Source organism: Bos indicus, chromosome 16 (genome assembly GCF_029378745.1).
Source record: "Bos indicus isolate NIAB-ARS_2022 breed Sahiwal x Tharparkar chromosome 16, NIAB-ARS_B.indTharparkar_mat_pri_1.0, whole genome shotgun sequence".
Taxonomy (NCBI): domain Eukaryota; kingdom Metazoa; phylum Chordata; class Mammalia; order Artiodactyla; family Bovidae; genus Bos; species Bos indicus.
In genome coordinates, this window is record NC_091775.1 from 64767405 (window position 1) to 64791669 (window position 24265).

Here is a 24265-nt window from a genome sequence, read left to right on the forward strand (position 1 = left end):
ATTTATGGCTCTAGCTGGTTCTGTTCAAGATAAGCAGATCTTAGCTGTGACTCTGAATTTATCTTTCTCCAAATTTTAGAGTGGCAGTTTGTCCTGTGATCTCAGTTCTCTGATGGTTCCAAGAAAGTAATTTTCAAGTTTGTTCAGCTTTTTTCTTATTGTAAGGATAAGGATGATAACTCACAAGCTCTTTGCATGTCAGAGCTAAATCCAGAAATTCTTGGTTCTTTTTTATTATAGTTTTCATTTCTCTGTTGAGATTCTCTGTTGCTCAAATTTTGGGTCTCACTCCTTTTGCAGCTCTCTCACTTTCAGAATATCCCAACTAAATTTCCAGCTACTCTGTCAGCCTTGAACTCTGTCCTTTGTGTCACCTTGAAACAGTAAGATGGCACTTTTTTGCTACCTGAGCTATTAACAGCTGGTGATGACCCTCAAACCAAAATGCCACAAATTCTCACTCTCTACTTTGCATTTTATATGTGGACAATGTCTCCTGACTCTTCTCTTATGCTTTGGCCAAAATTAAGAAGGTAAAGAAGAAAGGTAAGGAAAGGACTAGATTTATGAGATTTTTTAAAAATAAAAAACCCCAGAACATTGATTTCAGTGAATTCAGCTCATATAAAAATAATTTTCCAATATTGGTAGTTGTGCCTGTGCTTATCTCATAAATTCAGTTCAGTTCAGTTCAGTAGCTCAGTTGTGTCAGACTCCTTGTGACCCCATGGACTGCAGCACACCAGGCTTACCTGTCCATCACCAACTCCCAGAGCTTACTCAAACTCATGTCCATCAAGTCAGTGATGCCATCCAACCATCTCATCCTCTGTCGTCCTCTTCTTCTCCTGCCTTCAATCTTTCCCAGCATTAGGGTCTTTTCCAATGAGTCAGTTCTTCGCATCAGGTGGCCAAAATATTGGAGCTTCAGCTTCAGCATCAGTCCTTCCAATGAATATTCAGGACTGATTTCCTTTAGGACTGACTGGTTTGATCTCCTTGCAGTCCAAGGGACTCCCAAGAGTGTTCCCCAAAACCACAGTCCAAAAGCATAAATTAGATGTCTATTTTTATAACTTATTTCAATTGGGGTGATATATGACAAGTGATATGATAAAAGAATGACCATGGAAGATGGAGGAATAGGACAGGGAGACCACTTTCTCCCCAATGAGTTCATCAAAAGATCATTTGAATGCTGAAAAACTTCCACAAAACAACTTCTGAACACTGGTGGAGGGCACCAGGCACCCAGAAAGGCAGCTCATTCTCTTTGAAAGAAGGTGGGACAAATATAAAAGATGAAAAAAGAGACAAAAGAGTTAGGGATGGAGATCCATCCCAGGAAGGGAGTCATGAAGGAGGAGAAGTTTCCAAATAGCAGGAAATCCTCTCACCGGTGGGTCTGTGAGGAGTTTTGGAATCTCAGAGGGCAACATAACCAGGAGGAAGAAAAAAAAAAAAAAAACCCACAGAACACACGCCTAACTGCATCTCCCAGCGGAGAAGTAGCCCAGATGCTGTGTCCACCACCAGCGAGTGGGGGCTGGACAGGGAGGTGCGGGTTGAACGCTTAAGGTAAGGACCAGGCCTGAATGCCCTGAAGACAATCTGAGGGACCTAACATGAGATAGCAACCCAAACTGTGGGATAGCCAGAGACAGAAAAAGAGAGAGAGAGAGAGAGAACTTTCCGCAAAAAGCTCTAACCTAAGGCACAGCCTGGCCCGCTCACAGAACAAAGGATTGCATAAATACCAAAGGAGAGCTAGCCGGCTCTGGACCAGCCCCTCCCCTTGCCAGAGGCAGAGAGGCAGGCGGGCGAGAACCAGAGCCAGAAGATGAGAGGCAATGTTGGCCCCAGAGATGCATCCTCCACCAAACTGTGAGCAGGCTCCGAGTTGCTAACCAAGTCCTCCTGGGATCCTGGACAGCTGACATCTGCCAGGAGGGTTGCAGCCAGAGATCAGCTCCCTAGAGGAGACACACGGCACACCTGAGACGGTGCTCTCCTGGCGCACCTAGGAAACCAAGCAGCTGGGACCGGGGAGGTGATTAAGATGCACAGCCCACCTGGGACAGTGTGCTCTCCAAGCACCTGGTCACCTGAGCTGCTCAGACCTGGGAAGGGCACAAAACGCGCGCCCAACCAAGTCTGTGCCTTTGTGGAGTATCTGAGAACCTGAACCTGAGCATCTTAGACCTGGGAAATGTACGAAATGCAGGGCCTGCTTTGGACAGTTCTCCTGCAGAGCCTGAGCAGTGTAGACCAGGAAAGCACATACCACCATGAGCTGGGGCAAACCCAGTGTGGTCCATAACAGAGCACTCCCCACACATGCCAGTGATATTTGTTTGCAGTGTTCCTCCCTTCCCATAGCACAACTGAACAAGTGAGACTAAATAAGTGACCACCTTTGCCCTCTTGTGTCAGGGGGGAAATTAGACACCGAAGAGACTTGCAAACAGAGGAAGCCAAAATAAACAAAGAAGAGGGAACCACTCTAAGAAGTGCCAGGTGCAACAGATTAAAACCCTGTAGTTAGCATTGACTAAGCATTGGAAGGGGCCTATAGACCTTGAGAAGAAGTACAAGCTGGAACAAGGAACTATCTGAAACTGAACTGACCCCACACTGCCCTAAACAGCTCCAGAGAAATTTCTAGATATATTTTTACTATTATCATTTAAATTTTTTACTTTTAAAATTTTTAAGTTCTTATTACTCCTCTAATTTTCATTTTTATAACCTACTGCTACTGCTGCTGCTGCTAAGTCGCTTCAGTCGTGTCCAACTCTGTGTGACCCCACAGACGGCGGCCCACCAGGCTCCCCCCTCCCTAGGATTCTCCAGGCAAGAACACTGGAGTGGGTTGCCATTTCCTTCTCAATGCATGAAAGGGAAAAGTGAAAGTGAAGTCGCTCAGTCGTGTCCAACTCTTCGAGACCCCATGGTCTGCAGCCTACCAGGCTCCTCCATCCATGGGATTTTCCACGCAAGAGTACTGGAGTGGGGTGCCATTGCCTTCTCCATTATAACGTACTACTAAGTTGCAAAAAAAATGACCCTATTTTTAAAGCAAATTTCATATATATATATTTTATAATTTTTGTGATTGATTTTGTTTTGTATTTTTAATATTGTATTTTTGAGAGTCTAACCTCTACTCTAGATTTTTAATCTTTGCTTTTTGGTATTTGTTATCAATTTTGTACCTTTAAGAATCTAATCTTCAGTACCCATTTTTACTTAGGGGTATGATTACTGGCTTAATTGCTCTCTCCCCTTTTGACTCTCCCTGTCCTTCCCCAGGTCACCTCTGTCTCCTCCCTTCCCCTTCTCTTCTCTACTTAACTCTGTGAATCTCTCTGGGTGTTCTGGGCTGTGGAGAACACTTAGGGAACTGATTACTGGCTAGATTGGTCTCTCCCCTTTGACTCCCCCTCTTTTCCTCCTGGTCACCTCTATCTCCCTCTTCCATTTTCTCTTCTCTATGTAACTCCATGAACCTCTCTGGGTGTTCCAGACTGTGAAGGGCACACAGGGAATTGATTACTGGCTAGACTGCTTTCTCCCCTTTTGATTTTCCCTCTTCTCCTCCTGGTCACCTCTATCTCCCTCCTCCTCTTCTCTTCTCCATGTAACTCTGTGAACCTCTCTGGGTGTCCCTCACTGTGGAGAATCTTTTCACCATTAACCAAGATGTTTTATCATCTGTATTGTATGGATGGATAAGTCTTGAGGCTACTTTAAGAATAAGACTGAAAGCCAGAGGCAGGAGGCTTAAATCTAAAACTTGAGAACACCAGAAAACTCCTGACTCCAGGGAACATTAATCGACAAGAGCTCATCCAAAAGCCTCCATACCTACATGTTTAAGCTCCACCCAGGAGCCAACAAGTTCCAGAGCAAGACATACCATGCTAATTCTCCAGCAACGCAGGAACACAGCCCTGAGCATTAAAATTCAGGCTGCCCAGAATCACACCAAACCCACAGACACCTCAAAACATACTACTGGACACTTCATTGCACTCCAGAGAGAAGAAATCCAGCTCCATCCACCAGAAGACAGATGCAAGCTTCGCTAACCAGGAAACCTTGACAAGCCACTAGTCCAACCCCACCCACAGGGAGCAACCTCCACAATAAAGAGGAATCACAAACTTCCAGCCTACAGAAAGGCCACTGCAAACACAGCAACCTAAACAAAATGAAAATGCAGAGAAATATTCAGCAGGTAAAGGAACATGATAAATGCCCACCAAACCAAACAAAAGAGGAGGAGATAGGGAGTCTACCTGAATAACAATTCAGAATAATGATAGTAAAAATGCTCCAAAATCTTGAAAACAAAATTGAGTTACAGATAAATAGATTGAGAAGATGCAAGAAATGTTTAACAAGGACCTAGAAGAAATAAAAATGAGTAAATCAATAATGAATAATACAATAACTGACATCAAAAGCACTCTGTGGGGAACCAACAGTAGAATAACTGAGGCAGAAGACAGGATAAGTGAGGTGGAAGATAGAATGGTGGAAATAAATGACGCAGAGAGAAAAAAATAAAAAAGAATTAAAAGAAATGAGGACAACCTCAGAGACCTCTGGGACAATGTTAAACCCTCCAACATTCAAATCATAGGGGTCCAGAAGAAGAAGACTAAAAGAAAGGCCATGAGAAAATACTTGAGTAGATAATAGTTGAAAACTTCCCTAAAATGGGGAAGGAAATAACCACCCAAATCCAAGAAACCCAGAGAGTCCCAAACAGGATAAACCTAAGGTGAAACACCCCAAGACACATTAATCAAATTAACGAAGATCAAACACAAAGAGCAAATATTAAAAGCAGCAAGGGAAAAGCAACAAATAACACACAAGGGGATTCCCATAAAGATAACAGCTGATCTTTCAATAGAAACTCTTCAAGTCAAAAGGGAATGGCAGGACATACTTAAAGTGATGAAAGAGAAAAACATACAACCCAGATTACTATACCTAGTAAGGATCTCATTCCAATATGAGGGAGAAATCAAAAGCTTTACAGACAAGCAAAAGCTGAGAGAATTCAGCACCACCAAACCAGCTTGTCAACAAATGCTAAAGGATCTTCTCTAGACAGGAAACACAGAAAAGGTTTATAAACTTGAACCCAAAACAACAAAGTAAATGGCAACAGGATCATACTTATCAATAATTACCTTAACTGTAAATGGGTTGAATGCCCCAACCAAAAAACAAAGACTGGCTGAATGGATACAAAAACAAGACCCCTGTATATGCTATCTACAAGAGACCCACTTCAAAACAAGGGACACACACAGACTGAAAGTGAAGGGTTGGAAAAAGATATTTCACGCAAATGGAGACCAAAAGAAAGCAGGATTAGCAATACTCATATCAGATAAAATAGTCTTTGAAATAAAGGCTGTGAAAAGAGACAAAGGACACTACATAATGATTAAAGGATCAATCCAAGAAGAAGATATAACAATTATAAATATATACGCATCCAACATAGGAGCACCGCAATATGTAAGGCAAATGCTAACAAGTATGAAAGGGGAAATTAACAGTAACACAATAATAGTGGGAGACTTTAATACCCCACTCTCACCTATGGATAGATCAACTAAACAGAAAATTAGGAAAGAAACACAAACTTTAAATGATACAATGGACTAGTTAGACTTAATTGATATCTATAGGACATTTCATCCCCAAACAGTGAATTTCACCTTTTTCTCAAGTGCACACGGAACATTCTCCAGGATAGATCACATCCTGGGCCATAAATCTAGCCTTGGTAAATTCAAGAAATTTGAAATCGTTTTGAGCATCTTTTCTGATCACAATGAGGTAAGATTAGATATCAACTACAGGAAAAAAACTGTTAAAAATACAAACATATGGAGGCTAAACAACACGCTTTTGAATAAACAACAAATCACAGAAGAAATCAAAATATGCCTAGAAACAAATGAAAATGAAAACACGACAACCCAAAACCTATGGGATTCAGTAAAAGCAATGCTAAGGGGAAGGTTCATAGCAATACAAGCTTACCTCAAGAAACAACAGAAAAATCAAATAAATAACTTAACTTTACACCTAAAGCAACTAGAAAAATAAGAAATGAAGAACCCCAGGGTTAGTAGAAGGAAAGAAATCATAAAAATTAGGGCAGAAATAAATGAAAAAGAAACAAAGGAGAGAGACTATAGAAAAAATCAACAAAACTAAAAGCTGGTTCTTTGAGAAGTTAAATAGACAAACCATTAGCCAAACTCATCAAGAAAAAAAGGGAGAAGAATCAAATCAACAAAATTAGAAATGAAAATGGAGAAATCACAACAGACAACACAGAAATACAAAGGATCATAAGAGACTACTATCAGCAACTATAAGACAATAAAATGGACAACTTGGAAGAAATGGATGAATTCTTAGAAAAGTATAACCTTCAAAAACTGAACCAGGAAGAAATAGAAAATCTTAACAGACCCATCACAAGCATGGCAATCAAAAGTGTAATAAAATATCTTCCAACAAACAAAAGCCCAGGACCAGATGGCTTCACAGGTGAATTCTACCAAAAAATTTAGAGAAGAGCTAACACCTATCCTACTCAAACTCTTCTAGAGAATTGCAGGGGAAGGTAAACTGCCAAACTCATTCTATGAGGCCACCATTACCCTAATACCAAAACCAGACAAAGATGCCACAAAAAAAGAAAACTATAGGCCAATATCACAGATGAACATATATGCAAAAATCCTCAACAAACTTCTAGCAAACAGAATCCCACAACATATTAAAAAGATCATACATCATGACCAAGTGGGCTTTATCCCAGGGATGCAAGGATTCTTCAAGATCCTCAAATCAATCAATGTAATACACCACATTAAGAAATTGAAAGATAAAAACCATATGATTATCTCAATAGATGCAGAGAAAGCCTTTGACAAAATTCAACATCTGTTTATGATAAAAGCCCTCCAGAAAGCAGAAATAGAAGGAACATACCTCAACATAATAAAAGCCATATATGATAAACCCACAGCAAACATTATCCTCAATGGTGAAAAATTGAAAGCATTTCTCCTAAAGTCAGGAATAAGACAAGGGTGCCCACTCTCACCACTACTATTCAACATAATTTTGGAAGTTTTGGCCACAGCAATCAGAGAAGAAAAAGAAATAAAAGGAATCCAGATTGGAAAAGTAGAAGTAAAACTCTCATTGTTTGTAGATGACATGATCCTCTACATAGAAAATCCTAAAGACACCACCTGGAAGAAGCACAAGCTGGAATCAAGACTACCGGGAGAAATATCAATAACCTCAGATACGCAGATGACACCACTCTTATGGCAGAAAGTGAAGAGGAACTAAAGAGCCTCTTGATGAAAGTGAAAGAGGAGAGTGAAAAAGTTGGCTTAAAGTTCAACATTCATAAAACGAAGATCATGGCATCTGGTCCCATCACTTCATAGCAAATAGATGGGGAAACAGTGGAAACAGTGTCAGACTCTATTTTTTTGGGCTCCAAGATCACTGCAGATGGTGACTGCAGGCATGAAATTAAAAGATGCTTACTCCTTGGAAGGAAAGTTATGACCAACCTAGACAGCATATTAAAAAGCAGAGACATTACTTTGCCAACAAGGGTCCGTCTAGTCAAGGCTATGGTTTTTCCTGTGGTCACGTATGTATGTGAAAGTTGGACTGTGAAGAAAGCTGACCACTGAAGAACTGATGCTTTTGAACTGTGGTGTTGGAGAAGACTCTTGAGAGTCCCTTGGACTGCAAGGAGATCCAACCAGTCCATTCTAAAGGAGATCAGTCCTGGGTGTTTGGCCACCTCATGTGAAGAGCTGACTCACTGGAAAAGACTCTGATGCTGGGGGTGATTGGGGGCAGGAGTAAAAGGGGATGACAGAGGATGAGATGGCTGGATGGCATCACTGACTCGATGGACGTGAGTCTGAGTGAACTCCAGGAGTTGGTGATGGACAGGGAGGCCTGGCGTGCTGCAATTCATGGGGTCGCAAAGAGTCAGACACGAATGAGCAACTGAACTGAACTGAACTGAAAGACACCACCAGAAAATTACTAGAGCTAATCAATGAATATAGTAAAGTTGCAGGATATAAAATTAACACAAAGAAATCCCTTGCATTCCTATACACTAACAATGAGAAAATAGAGAAATTAAGGAAACAATTCTATTCACCACTGCAATGAAAAGAATAAAATACTTAGGAATAAATCGGCTGCGACGACCAGCGCACTAAGCACAGGCGGCTGCGACGACCAGTGCACTAAGTGCAGCCGAGAGGAGCTACCCCACATCCGAGGTCAGGGGCAGCGGCAGAGTGCCAGGCTGAGATGGCGAGGGAACAGCCGAGAGGAGCTACCCCGCGTCTGAGGTCAGGGGGGTCGACGAGAGGAGTTACCCTGCATCCAAGGTCAGGGGCGGTGGCCAGGAGGAGCAACCCCACACCGAGGCCAGGGGCGGCGGCCTGGAGGCCCAACCCCGTGTCCAAGGATCGTGGCTGTGCAGGCGCAGGAGGGCCTAGAGGAGCTATCCCACATTGAAGGTCAGGAAGGGAGGCGGTGAGGAGATACCCCTCGTCCAAGGGAAGGAGCTGCGCTTTGCTGGAGTAGCCGTGAAGAGATACCCCACGCCCAAGGTAAGTGAAACCCAAGTAAGATGGTAGGTGTTGCAAGAGGGCATCAGAGGGCAGACACATTGAAACCATACTCATAGAAAATTAGTCAATCTAATCACACTAGGACCACAGCCGTGTCTAACTCAATGAAACTAAGCCATGCCCGTGGGGCAACTCAAGATGGGAGGGTCATGGTGGAGAGATCTGACAGAATGTGGTCCACTGGAGAAGGGAATGGCAAACCACTTCAGTGTTCTTGCCTTGAGAGCCCCATGAACAGTACAAAAAGGCAAAATGATAGGATACTGAAAGAGGAACTCCCCAGGTCAGTAGGTGCCCAATATGCTACTGGAGATCAGTGGAGAAATAACTCCAGAAAGAATGAAGGGATGGAGCCAAAGCAAAAAGAATACCCAGCTGTGGATGTGACTGGTGATAGAAGCAAGGTCCGATGCTGTAAAGAGCAATATTGCATAGGAACCTGGAATGTCAGGTCCATGAATCAAGGCAAATTGGAAGTGGTCAAACAAGAGATGGCAAGAGTGAATGTCAACATTCTAGGAATCAGTGAACTAAAATGGACTGGAATGGGTGAATTTAACTCAGATGACCATTATATCTACTACTGCGGGCAGGAATCCTTCAGAAGAAATGGAGTAGCCATCATGGTGAACAAAAGAGTCCGAAATGCAGTACTTGGATGCAATCTCAAAAACGACAGAATGATCTCTATTCGTTTCCAAGCCATTCAATATCACAATAATCCAAGTCTATGCCCCAATCAGTAATGCTGAAGAAGCTGAAGTTGAACGGTTCTATGAAGACCTACAAGACCTTTTAGAACTAACACCAAAAAAAGATGTCCTTTTCATTATAGGGGACTGGAATGCGGAAGTAGGAAGTCAAGAAACTCCTGGAGTAACAGGCAAATTTGGCCTTGGAATACGGAATGAAGCAGGGCAAAGACTAATAGAGTTTTGCCAAGAAAATGCACTGATCATAAAAAATACCCTCTTCCAACAACACAAGAGAAGACTCTACACATGGACATCACCAGATGGTCAACACCGAAATCAGATTGATTATATTTTTTGCAGCCAAAGATGGAGAAGCTTTATACAGTCAGCAAAAACAATACCAGGAGCTGACTGTGGCTCAGACCATGAACTCCTTATTGCCAAATTCAGACTTAAATTGAAGAAAGTAGGGAAAACCACTAGACCATACAGGTATGACCTAAATCAAATCCCTTATGATTATACAGTGGAAGTGAGAAATAGATTTAAGGGCCTAGATCTGATAGATAGAGTGCCTGATGAACTATGGACAGAGGTTCGTGACATTGTACAGGAAACAGGGATCAAGACCATCCCCGTGGAAAAGAAATGCAAAAAAGCAAAACGGCTGTCTGAGGAGGCCTTACAAATAGTTGTGAAAAGAAGAGAAGTGAAAAGCAAAGGAGCAAAAGAAAGATATAAGCATCTGAATGCAGAGTTCCAAAGAATAGCAAGAAGAGATAAGAAAGCCTTCAGCGATCAATGCAAAGAAATAGAGGAAAACAACAGAATGGGAAAGACTAGAGATCTATTCAAGAAAATTAGAGATACCAAGGGAACATTTCATGCAAAGATGGGCTCGATAAAGGACAGAAATGGTATGGACCTAACAGAAGCAGAAGATATTAAGAAGAGATGGCAAGAATACACAGAAGAACTGTACAAAAAAGATCTTCATGACCCAGATAATCACGATGGTGAGATCACTGACCTAGAGCCAGACATCCTGGAATGTGAAGTCAAGTGGGTCTTAGAAAGCACTACTACAAACAAAGCTAGTGGAGGTGATGGAATTCCAGTTGAGCTATTTCAAATCCTGAAAGATGATGCTGTGAAAGTGCTGTACTCAATATGCCAGCAAATTTGGAAAACTCAGCAGTGGCCACAGGACTGGAAAAGGTCAGTTTTCATTCCAATTCCAAAGAAAGGCAATGCCAAAGAATGCTCAGACTACCACACAATTGCATTCATCTCACACGCTAGTAAAGTAATGCTCAAAATTCTCCAAGCCAGGCTTCAGCAATATGTGAACCATGAACTTCCTGATGTTCAAGCTGGTTTTAGAAAAGGCAGAGGAACCAGAGATCATCCGCTGGATCATGGAAAAAGCAAGAGAGTTCCAGAAAAACATCTATTTCTGCTTGATTGACTATGCCAAAGCCTTTGACTGTGTGGATCACAATAAACTGCGGAAAATTCTGAAAGAGATGGGAATACCAGACCACCTGACCTGCCTCTTGAGAAATCTGTATGCAGGTCGGGAAGCAACAGTTAGAACTGGACATGGAACAACAGACTGGTTCCAAATAGGAAAAGGAGTACGTCAAGGCTGTATATTGTCACCCTGCTTATTTAACTTATATGCAGAGTACATCATGAGAAACGCTGGGCTGGAAGAAACACAAGCTGGATTCAAGATTGCTGGGAGAAATATCAATAACCTCAGATATGCAGATGACACCACCCTTATGGCAGAAAGTGAAGAGGAACTAAAAAGCCTCTTGATGAAAGTGAAAGAGGAGAGTGAAAAAGTTGGCTTAAAGCTCAACATTCAGAAAATGAAGATCACCCTCTCCCTCTCCCACAGAGTCCAAAAGACTGTTCTATACATCAGTGTCTCTTTTGCTGTCTCATATACAGGGTTATTGTATATGAGAGGGAGAGGGAGAGGGTGGGATGATTTCGGAGAATGGCATTGAAATATGTAAAAAAAAAAAAGAAAAGAAAATGAAGATCATGGCATCTGGTCCCATCACTTCATGGCAAATAGATGGGGAAACAGTGGAAACAGTGTCAGATTCTATTTTTTTGGGCTCCAAAATCACTGCAGATGGTGATTGCAGCCATGAAATTAAAAGATGCTTACTCCTTGGAAGGAAAGTTATGACCAACCTAGATAGCATATTCAAAAGCAGAGACATTACTTTGCCAACAAAGGTTTGTCTAGTCAAGGCTATGGTTTTTCCTGTGGTCATGTATGGACATGAGAGTTGGACTGTGAAGAAGGCCGAAGAATAGATGCTTTTGAACTGTGGTGTTGGAAAAGACTCTTGAGAGTCCCTTGGACTGCAAGGAGATCCAACCAGTCCATTCTGAAGGAGATCAGCCCTGGGATTTCTTTGGAAGGAATGATGCTAAAGTTGAAACTCCAGTACTTTGGCCACCTCATGCGAAGAGTTGACTCATTGGAAAAGACTCTGATGCTGGGAGGGATTGGGGGCAGGAGGAGAAGGGGATGACAGAGGATGAGATGGCTAGATGGCATCACTGACTGGATGGACGTGAGTTTGAGTGAACTCCAGGAATTGGTGATGGACAGGGAGGCCTGGCGTGCTGTGATTCATGGGGTCGCAAAGAGTAGGACACGACTGAGCAACTGAACTAAACTGAACTGAAAGAAACAAAAGACCTATTTATGTAGAAACCTATAAAACACTGATGAAAGAAATCAAAGATGACACAAATAGATGGAGAAATATACCATGTTCATGGATCAGAAGAATTGTTATAATGAAAATGAATATACTACCCAAAGCAATCTATAGATTCAATGCAATCCCTATCAAGCTACCAATGGTATTTTTCAGAGAACTAGAACAAGTAATTTCACAATTTGTATGGAAATACAAAAAACCTCAAATAGCCAAAGCAATCTTGAGAAAGAAGAATGGAACTGGAGGAATCAATCTGCCTGACTTCAGACTATACTACAAAGCTACACTCACTGAGACAGTATGGTACTGACACAAAGACAGAAATATAGATCAATGGAACAAAACAGAAAGCCCAGAGATAAATCCACGCACCTATGGACACCTTATATTTGACAAAGGAGGCAAGAATATACATTGGAGAAAAGACAATCTCTTTAACAAGTGGTGCTGAGAAAACTGGTCAACCACTTGTGAAAGAATGAAACTAGAACACTTTCTAACACCATACACAAAAAGAAACTCAAAATGGATTAAAGATCTAAACATAAGACCAGAAACTATAAAACTCCTAGAGGAAAACATAGGCAAAACACTCTCTGACATAAATCACAGCAGGATCCTCTATGACCCACCTCCCAGAATATTGGAAATAAAAGCAAAAATAAACAAATGGGACCTAATTAAACTTAAAAGCTTTTGCACAAGGAAGGAAACTATAAGCAAGGTGAAAAGACAGCCTTCAGAGTAGGAGAAAATAATAGGAAATGAAGCAACTGACAAAAAATTAATCTCAAAGATAAACAAGCAGCTCATGCAGCTCAATTCCAGAAAAATAAATGACCCAATCAAAAAATAGGCCAAAGAACTAAACAGACATTCCTCCAAAGAAGACATACAGATGGCTACCAAACACATGAAAAGAGAGAAAGGCAAATCAAAACCACAATGAGATACCATCTCATGCCGGTCAGAATGGCTGCTATCAAAAAGTCTACAAAGAATAAATGCTGGAGAGGGTGTGGAGAAAAGGGAACCCTCTTACACTGTTGGTGGGAATGCAAACTAGAACAGCCACTATGGAGAACAGTGTGGAGATTCCTTAAAAAACTAGAAATAGAACTGCCATATGGCCCAGCAATCCCACTACTGTGTATACACACTGAGGAAACCAGAATTGAAAGAGACACGTGTACCCCAGTGTTCATTGCAGCACTATTTACAATAGCTAGGACATGGAAGCAAGCAACCTAGATGTCCATTGGCAGACAAATGGATAAGAAAGCTGTGGTACATATACACAATGGAATGTTACTCGGCTATTAAAAATAATGCATTTGAATGAGGTGGATGAAACTGGAGCCTATTATACAGAGTGAAGTAAGTCAGAAAGAAAAACACCAATACAGTATATTAACACATATATATGGAATTTAGAAAGATGGTAACAATGACCCTATATGCAAGACAGCAAAAGAGACACAGATGTAAAGAACAGACTTTTGGACTCTGTGGGAGAAGGCAAGGGTGGGATGATTTAAGAGAATAGCATTGACACATGTGTATTACCATATGTGAAACATATTGCCAGTCCAGGTTCGATGCATGAGACAGGGTGCTCAGGACCAGTACACTGGGACAACCCTGAGAGATGGGATGGGAGGGAGGTGGAAGGGGGGTTCAGGATGCAGGATGGGGGACACATGTACACCCATGGCTGATTAATGTCAATGTATGGCAAAACCACTACAATATTGTAAAGTAATGCCTCCAATTAAAATTAATTAATTAATTAAAAAAAAAAAAGAATGACCATGCAATCTTTTTGTTTCCATTTAAAATAGGGCAGGGCTTCCTTGGTAGCCCAGTGGTTAAGAATTTGCCTTGCAATACAGGGGATACTGGTTTGATCCCTGGTCTGCGAGGATCCCACATTCTCTGAAGTGGCTGGGCCTGTGCGCCACAACTGCTGAGCCCGTGTACCCAGAGCCTGAGCTCTGTAACAGGGAGACCACCATGGTGGGAAGCCCTCACATTGCATCAAAGAGTGGCATCTGCTCGCTGCATCTGGAAATGGCCAGCACACAGCAATGAGGACCCACACCTACGACAATGAAAAAAATGAATAGATAAATAAATAAATCTTAAAAAAAAATAGGGCAAATTATTACCGGAGGCGTAAATCTTCCCACATCTTCAGTAATCCACAGAGCATTACTATCTCATAGTACTTTTTCCAGCATTCAACAGCTTCTGCCGCAGATGGATCTTCTTTAATATTGCTCTGATACTCAATGAGTTCAACTCTCTTGTTTTTATACTTCTCCAAAGTTTTTTTGAAACGTTGTGCAATAGGGCCAGGTATAGTTCCATCTTGTATATCACACCACCTGAAAAGTATCAGTACAGTGACAATGTTTATCTTACATAATATGATGAGTAAGTTTTTAACTATACTTACAAGTTAATTCTTTCTTCAATCAAAGCAGTATAATTCTCACAACTTTCTTCATCATCCCAGTCTCTCCAAAGAAAGTCATAAAAAAACCTATGACAAATCAGATTGAGATGACAGTGATCAAAATCAGCCAGTACCATGTTTATAATTAAAAAGATATCCTGATGTCAGAAATCTTTATATGAATCTTAATTGTTTAAAAAAAATCAGTCAGTTCAGTTCAGTCACTCAGTCATGTCTGACTCTTTGTGACCCCATGGTCTGCAGCACGCCAGGCTTCCCTGTCCATCACCAATATTTCAAAATAAACTTTCAGTGAACTAATATTAAAAGTAAAACTTCAAACATTAGATGATCTGCATTATATTTCAAGTTACTACAGATAATGTTTCTTGAAGTGGGATTATAAAATTCATGTTCCACATTTCATAGACTGTGGCTGATTTTGTTTACCAAATAAATAATATCTGAGATATAATCATATTTTATATTGGGGGGTATTAGGAAAACAAAGACATGCCCCCCAATATTCTGTATTATGCTTACATATAGCTTCTCTCAAATTGCATCAATGTGTAAGAAGCAATCATAATGGGGATGATGACATCTGGTACTTGTAATGCTTTTAAATGTGAAAAATGAAATCTAATATATTTAAGATGCTTAAATATGAGCAGAATATGGTGGTTTTGTTTTTTGGGTTATTTTTTTGCCACCCCTTGCAGCCTTCCAGATCTTAGTTTCCTGACCAGGAAGTGAACCTGGGTCCCATCAGTGAAAGCCAAGGAATATACCAGAATTTAGTGTGACTTATCTCTAGAAGTTTTTAAAATTCAAATTTTGTAAAATGCAAGATCAAAACCCAGCAAACTTATTGCCCACATAAAATACTTCCACAAGTGAGAATATTTTAGGTACAAATATGTACATTGAAAATAGAAAAATTGATTTCAGCAGTGAGTAAAAAGTTAAATAAAGTACCTATATGAACAAGACTTACATATTAAATCAACTTTTTAAATATGAGAACTTTCAGAAGTTAAAAGCTCTAATACCTTACAACTTCCAAGGCCAAAGCAATATCATGTAAATCAGAATCTTGTCCTTCAACAGGGTACACTTCCAAGAGAGACACACTATGCTCTAGTTCTTCCAAAATCTCATCAACCAAATCTCTTGGAATATTTGCAATGTTAGAAGAAAAGGGCTCAGCAACAGAAACAGTAACGTTGAAACAAGACGATGAGCTCTGGCTTGGTTTACAAGTTACCTAAGATAAATATGAAGTTTGTAGTTGTGAATGAAAGTCAATCACAAAGATTCTTCCTCAAATATGAGCTACTTATAACATTTCTTCTTTTAAATTTTTATGACTTCTCTAACAGTCAATGTACATAATAACAATAGATCAATACAGAATAAAATATCAAAACAAATTTTCAAACTACTTCTTAAACAATTATTAGTATTTAAGGTTCATGAGAGGAACTGTCTCCTACATAATTTCGAAGTTTGAGTTGCCAGACTTTTGGATTTTATAAAACAGTAGTATTAAAAAAATTTTTGGACTAATTTTGCCATGAAAGTATGTCTTAAAATATTCTATAGTCTATATTGGACATGGAAGCCTGGCCTGCTGCAGTCCATGTGGTCACAGAGTCCAACACTACTAAGCAGCTGAACTGATTATCTGTATTACAGTATTAGTAAAAGAAAGGATTATAAAATACCAAAAAAAGTAGAATGGACATAATAAAAAAGTTAAGTCCTAAAAAGAAAAGTAAAAGGTAAAGTCCTTGCTGCTACTGCTACTGCCGCTAAGTCACCTCAGTCGTGTCTGACTCTGTGTGACCCCATAGATGGCAGCCCACCAGGCTGCCCCGTCCCTGGGATTCTCCAGGCAAGAACACTGGAGTGGGTTGCCATTTCCTTCTCCAGTGCATGAAAGTGAAAAGTGAAAGAGAAGTCGCTCAGTCGTGTCCGACTCTTAGCGGCCCCATGGACTGTAGCCTACCAGGCTCCGCCATCCATGCGATTTTCCAGGCAAGAGTACAGGTTGAATAAATTTAGCTTCATAAACAACACACGTGTGTTTTCTTGTCTTATTTCACCACAATATTGTGATAACCTCTAGCATGTCTGAAAATAAGTGCATGAAATTACTGAGTTGACAGAAGCTTTATTTATTTTTAAAGTCTTTATTGCCATTGTTACAATATTGTTTCTGTTTTATGTTTTGGTTTTTGGCAGGGAGTCATGGGGTCTTAGCTGTCTGACCAGGGATCAAACCAGCACACCCTGCATTGAAAGGAGAAATCTTAACCAATGCACAGTAGCTTTAAAAATTAATAAACTACACTAAGTATTAGCATAAAATATAGAATTACAGAAGTTGGTACAAATTTTCAGCTGTAAGATGAAAAAGGTTTAAGGATCTAACATATAACATAGTGACTACAGTTGATAATTTGTTATTCAGTCACCAACTCATGTTCAACTCTTTGTGACCCCATGGACTGCAGCACTCCAGGCCTCTCTGTCCCTCACCATCTCCCAGAGTTTGCTCAAACTCATGTCCTCTGAGTCTGTGATGCCATACAACCATCTCATCTTCTGTTGCCCCTTTCTCCTCCCCACTTCAATCTTTCCCAGCATCAGGGTCTTTTCAAATGAGTCAGCTCTTCGCATCAGGTGGCCAAAGGATTGGAGTTTCAGCTTCAACATCAGTCCTTCCAACAAACACCCAGGACTGATCTCCTTTAGGATGGACTGGTTGGATCTCCTTGCAGTCCAAGGGACTCTCAAGAGTCTTCTCCAACACCACAGTTCAAAAGCATCAATTCTTCAACGCTCAGCTTTTTTTATGGTCCAACTCTCACATTCATACATAGAAAAACCTTAACTTGACTATACAGACCTTTGTTGGTGAAGTGATGTCCCTGCTTTTTAATATGCTGTCTAGGTTTGTCATAGCTTTTCTTCCAAGGAGCAAGTGTTTTTTAATTTCATGACTGCAGTCACCATTCACAGTGATTTTGAAGCCCAAGAAAATAAAATCTGCCACCTTTTCCATTTTTTCCCCCATCTATTTGCCAAGAAGTATATGTATATATACTTCCTTCCTTGGAGAAGGAAATGGCAACCCACTCCAGTGTTCTTGCCTGGAGAATCCCAGGGACGGGGGAGCCTGGTGGGCTTCCGTCTATGGGGTCGCACAGAGTCGGACACGACTGAAGCGACTTAGCAGTAGCAGCATATGTATATATGACTTCCCTGGTGGCTCAGACAGTAAATCATCTGCCTACAATGTGGGAGACCAAGGTTCAATCCCTGGGTTGGGAAGATCCCCTGGGGAAGGAAATGGCAACCCACTCCAGTACTCTTGCCTGGAAAATCCTATGGATGGAGGAGCTTGGTAGGCTACCGTCCACAGGGTCACAAAGAGTCGGACACCACTGAGCGACTTCACTTTCACTTTTTTATATGTATGTATAAAATCATCATGTTATACACCCTATCTTATAATCTTGTCAATTATAACTCAATAAAACTGAAAAAAAAATAAACACTACCAATAATACATTTTGAACATTTTCAAATACATGTCCAATAAAAGTATTACTTTTTTTTTTTTTTTACATATACAGCATTTTGGTGCTTAATTTTTTATTCAAAGGAATCAAGTTACGGTCAATTGACTGTTTGGTTTTCTTACCTAACCATGCTTTCTTTCCTTCTCTTTTTTAAACTTTCTATTTTGTATTGGGCATAGCCAATTAACAAACAATGTTGTGACAGTTTCAGGTGAACAGCAAAGTGACTCAACTATATATATACATGTACCCATAACTTATTTTCTATAAACACAGAATTGAATTGTTTTCTGATAGTATGTAATGTAATGAGTTTCAAACACAATTTTCAAACACAATTTTTTTCTTATCACCAAAACCACAGATTTGAAATATCTATCTGAAGGAGTACCATTTGTGATTGCAAGTATTAATTTCTACACAGGATAACTGACCTTTAAGGCAATCAGATTTATGATGTCAAATATGCTACAATATTTAACCTATAGACTATAAAAGCAAAATCTTAGATAAAAGCTTGGAAGTAGATGTATTATACTAAAAAGTCACTTTTCATAGGAAAAAATTACAAATTTTACCAATAATTTTCTGATCTAGTTTATTCTTTCTTAATATAACTAAACCTCATAATTCAGATAAATGAAGATTAAAGATAAATAATGGGAAAAAAGACCCAAATTAATTAAAGCCTAATTTACTAATTTTTAAGAAGTGCACTTTTGTTATTTTTACATTATTTGAGCAATTGAAAGTAGGCTAATATTACCTAATACTATGAGATTTGATTTAATGGTAACTGTTTACAGGAAAATGTGTGCAAATACCCCTCCTTACCCTCTTTTTACATTGTTAACTTGTTAAGAAACTTAAATAGATGTAAACTTTTGCCAACCTTTGTTTAAGTATCCAAACCTCAAATTTATAAAGTTAAATTTTGGTCCTAAAAAGAACTGATAATTTCACGCAAAGAAAAAGGATCAGGTAAAAATTATTTACCTCAACCAATATACCAACAAAAGGGATAGAAGATTCTTCATATTTCACAAAGAATAACTCAGGATTAGCTTTCCAGACTCCAAGCCATTTGTCTTTCAACTTTAATTTTTCTGATAGATATTTACTCATAGCATCATCAGCATCTTCTGCCTAGCAAAACAAAAATATGTACACATATATATATGAAATTAAGTATTTTTACTGATTTCTATTAAGTATGCAGCCCATACGCCCTTAAAATAATGAAAAAACTCAGAAATAATAGATTTTAACTGAATCTATATTTAATGAAAAATAGAAACATTAAAAAATTAGAATAAATTTAAAAGATATCTATTCACTCATAGAGTAATTCAGAGATGAGACATCTACTTATTATTTATTTTTTAAGTAATTTGTTTTATTGATCTACTGAGCAATTTCAGTTCAGCCACTCGGTTGTGTCTGACTCTTTGCAACCCCATGGACTGCAGCATACTAGGCCTCCCTATCCATCACCAACTCCCAGAGTTTGCTCAAACTCATGTCCATTGAGTTGGTGACGTCATCCAAACATCTCATCGTCTGTCATCCCCTTCTCCTCCCCACTTCAATCTTTCCCAGCATCAGGGTCTTTTCAAATAAGTCAGTTCTTTGCATCAGGTGGTCAAAGGATTGGAGTTTCAGGTTCAGCATCAGTCCTTCCAATGAATATTTAGGACTGATTTCCTATACAATTGACTGGTTGGATCTCCTTGTAGTCCAAGGGACTCTCAAGAGTCTTCTCCAACACCACAGTTCAAAAGCATCAGTTCTTCAGCGCTCAGTTTTCTTTATGGTCCAACTCTCACATCCATACATGACTACTGGAAAAACCATAGCTTTGACTAGTCAGACCTTTGTCAGCAAAATAATGTCTCTGCTTTTTAATATGCTGTCTAGGTTGGTCACAGTTTTTCTTCCAAGAAGCAAGTGTCTTTTAATTTTGTGGATGCAGTCACCATCTGCAGTGATTTTGGAGCCCAAGAAAACAAAATTTGTCACTGTTTGCCTTGCCTCTGCATCTATTTGCCATGAAGTGATGGGACTGGATGCTATGATCTTAGTTTTTTGAATGCTGAGTTTTAAGTCAGCTTTTTCGCTCTCCTCTTTCACTTTCATCAAGAGGCTCTTTAGTTCCTCTTCACTTTCTGCCATAAGGGTGGTGTCATTTGCATATCTGAGGTTACTGGTATTTCTCCCAGCAACCCTGATTCCAACTTGTGCTTCATCCAGCCCAGCATTTTGCATAATGAACTCTGCATATAAGTACATAACCAGGGTGACAATATACAGCCTTGATGTACTCCTTTCCGGATTTGGAACCAGTCTGTGGTTCCATGTCCAGTTTTGTCTGTTTCTTCTTGACCTGCATACAGATTTCTCAGGAGGCAGGTCAGATGGTCTGGCATTCACATCTCTAAGAATTTTCCAAAGTTTGTTGTGAGCCACACAGTCAAAGGCTTTGGCATAGTCAATAAAGCATAAGTAGATTCTTTCTGGAACTCTCTTGCTTTTTCTATGATCTAACAGATGTTGGCAATTTGATCTCTGGTTCCTCTGACTTTTCTAAAACCAGCTTGAACATTTGGAAGTTCTTGGTTCATATACCATTGAAGCCTGGCTTGGAGAATTTTGAGCATTACTTTGCTAATGTGTGAGAATGACGGCAATTTTGAACATTTTTTGGTATTGCCTTTCTTTGAGATTGGAATGAAAACTGACCTTTTCCAGTCCTGTGGCCACTGCTGAGTTTTCCAAATTTGCTGGCATATTGAGTGCAGCACTTTAACAGGATCATCTTTTAGGATTTGAAATAACAACTGGATTCCATCACTTCCAATAGCTTTGTTTGTGGTAATGCTTAAGGCCCACTTGACTTCATATTGCAAGATGTCTGGCTCTAGGTGAGTGATCACACCATCATGGTTATCTGAGTCATTAACATCTTTTTTGTATAGTTCTTCTGTGTATTCTTGCCACCTCTTCTTAATATTTTCTGCTTCTGTTAGGTCCATACTATTTCTGTCCTTCATTGTGCCCATCTTTGCATGAAATGTTCCCTTAGTATCTCTAATTTTCTTGAAGAGATTTCTAGTCTTTCCCATTCTATTGTTTTCCTCTATTTCTTTGATCACATAGGGAGTCTTTCTTATCTCTCTTTGCTATTCTTTGGAACTCTGCATTCAAATGGGTATATTTTCCCTTTTCTCCTTTGCCTTTCACTTCTCTTTTTTTCTTAGCTATTTGTAAGGGTTTCTCAGACAACCATTTTGCTTTTTGCATTTCTTTTTATTGGGGATGGTCTCAGTCACCGCCTCCCATCTGATGTCACGAATCTCCATCCATAGTTCTTCAGGCATTCTATCATATCTAATCCTTTGAATCTATTTTTCACTTCCACTGTATAATCATAAAGGATTTGACTTAGGTCATACCTGAGTGGCCTAGCTGCTTTCCCTATTTTCTTGAAATTAAGTCTGAATTTTGCAATAAGGGGTTCATGATCTGAGCCACAGTCAGCTCCTGGTCTTGTTTTTACTGACTATATACAGCTTCTTCATCTTTGGCTGCAAAGAATATAATCAATATGATTTTGGTGTTGACCATCTGGTGATATCCATGTGTAGAGTCATCTCTTGTGTTGTTGGAAGAGGGTGTTTGCTATGACCAGTGCATTCTCTTGGCAAAACTCTGATAGCCTTTGCCCTGCTTCATTTTGTACTCCAAGGCCAAACTTGCCTGTTACTCCAGGTAGCTCTACTGTAATTATACATACAAAAACATGGTTATTATCATGTTTAAAAACCTAGTCATGAATTTTTTCTGAACTTTAAAGATTTAATGACCTATTTAGAATTTACTCAGCACATAAAATTTTAAAATAGAAATCCATTCTATAAAACAAATGAGCATACTAAGAATTCAATAAATATTTTGCCCATTTGGTTTTCTGCATTTCAATTCAACTACCCCAGGATGATAATCTAAACTAGTATGAAACCCAGACATTAAACCCTGACTGATTAATGACACAGTAAAACAGGAAAAGGAGTCCGTCAAGGCTGTATACTGTCACCCTGCTTATTTAACTTCTATGCAGAGTACATCATGAGAAACGCTGGGCTGGAAGAAGCACAAGCTGGAATCAAGATTGCTGGGAGAAATATCAATAACCTCAGATATGCAGATGACACCACGCTTATGGCAGAAAGTGAAGAGGAACTAAAAAGCCTCTTGATGAAAGTGAAAGAGGAGAGTGAAAAAGGTGGCTTAAAGCTCAACATTCAGAAAACTAAGATCATGGCATCTGGTCCCATCACTTCATGGCAAATAGATGGGGAAACAGTGGAAACAGTGGCAGAATTTATTTTGGAGGCTCCAAAATCACTACAGATGGTGACTGCAGCCATGAAATTAAAAGACGCTTAATTCTGGGAAGAAAAGTTATGACCAGGGCACTGATAAGGCCTATCTTCCTTCAGCTCTCAAAAAAACTGGAAAACGCTATGTGATCTGTTTGAAGGAAAAACTGAATTGGAATTCAATAGAGGCCTGGGAACCTCTATCAAGGTGGAAGTCCTGTAAGCGTGGAGTAAATTTACTTTTGTGACATGCAGGTTCTTCGTGCACTCTGTGCCCACATCTGCACGGAAGGTGGCCCCGAGTCCCTCGGGGCCCGCTGTCTTCTTGTCCTCACCTTGTAGCCCTGCAGCACTTCGTCGCAGTACAACGCCACCTTCTCCTCCCGCCACATCCCCCTCATGGGGAACACGCACACCGGGGGCAGCGGCCGCGCCTCCTCGTCTTCCTCGGGCACTGAGAGCAGGGGCTCCTCTTCCTCCTCTTCTGGCCCCTGTCCCGGGCCCTCGGCCTGAGAGCCCGGCAGGAGCTGGAGCCGCCGCCGGGCCGCCTCCCGGCCCGCTGTCCCCTTCACCGGGCGAGGGGAGGCCACCACCGACCGCATCGGGGACGCGGCGCTCTTCAGGGCCGCAGCCATCACCAAGTCCCCGGTGAGCGCCGAGACAATCTTCTCGCCTCGCTGGCCGGGGCTGACGCCTCGGACCGCGTCCTCAGGCAGCCGGGACCCCGACGCCATCCCCTCAGCACCCTGCGGGCCAGCGGCAGCCGTTAGTCACTTTTCCGGCCCGGGCCGCGCGGGTCGATGGGCGAGCCGTACCTGCAGGTCCCGCGACGAGCGCGGCGGCTCGAGGGGATGCCGCCCGGAGTGGGTTGGGGGATGAGGTGTTGGCCGCGGGTCCGAATCTGGGGGTTGGGGGCGGGTAGGAATGCTGTGGGGAGCGACGGGGGCGGGACGGGATGGAAGGAAGGTTCTGGGCGAGCTGTTGGCGGGCGGGGCAGGGGCGCCACAAGATGGCGGCCTGCTTGGCGCCCGCTGGGTCTGGTGATGGTGGTGGTGGTTTAGTCACTCAGTCTTGTCCGACTTTTTGGGATCCCATAGACTGTAGCCCACCAGGCTCCTCTGTCCATGAGATTTTCCAGGCAAGAATACTGGAGTGAGGCGCCATTTCCTTCGCCAGGGGATCTTCCCCACCCAGGGACTGAACCTGGGTCTCTTGCATTGCAGGCAGAGTCCTTACCAACTGAGAAATCAGACGCTGGGTCTAACCTCACCTTGCCCTCTTTAGAACCGTCTCTTTAGAGACGGAATTCTCTCCCAAAGGAAGATTTTCGTAGGGTCCTCATACGTTTTCAGGGTGATTGTGGGACACCCTCCACGTCTTCATAACCTAATATACGTAGGTGCTACCTAACCCTCCATGCACACGTGTCTGCTCAAATACAGCCTGAAAGAAAGTTTATTTTTATACTGAGTGGCAATGGTAGCTGGACCTTTCTGGTTATTACTAGAGGAAAATCTAGTGACAAATCCAGCAACCTAGGTTTCCCCCCAATTTTTCACAAGTTTCCCAAAATAAAATTTTCTTTACATTTTAAGGAAGACACTTTCTGCCAAGAAGGATAGGTGTGGTCTATTTTCATGTCCCTTTTTTGCTGCTCAAAATTC

The 24265-nt window shown here is 40.9% G+C and overlaps 1 protein-coding gene across 1 annotated transcript in view; it reads right to left on the minus strand.

Annotated features, from left to right (window-relative positions):
• SHCBP1L (SHC binding and spindle associated 1 like) overlaps positions 1-23508 on the minus strand; it is a 44139-nt gene extending 20631 nt beyond the window's left edge. Inside the window, exons 1-5 of the mRNA XM_070768544.1 lie at positions 22937-23508; positions 19219-19368; positions 15685-15899; positions 14633-14719; positions 14343-14561 (exon numbers count right to left, since the gene is read on the minus strand). Of these exons, the coding sequence (XP_070624645.1) occupies positions 14343-14561; positions 14633-14719; positions 15685-15899; positions 19219-19368; positions 22937-23335 (1070 nt within the window). The 5' untranslated portion in view covers positions 23336-23508. The remainder of the gene's footprint in view (positions 1-14342; positions 14562-14632; positions 14720-15684; positions 15900-19218; positions 19369-22936) is intronic.
• Between the last annotated feature and the right edge of the window lie 757 nt (positions 23509-24265).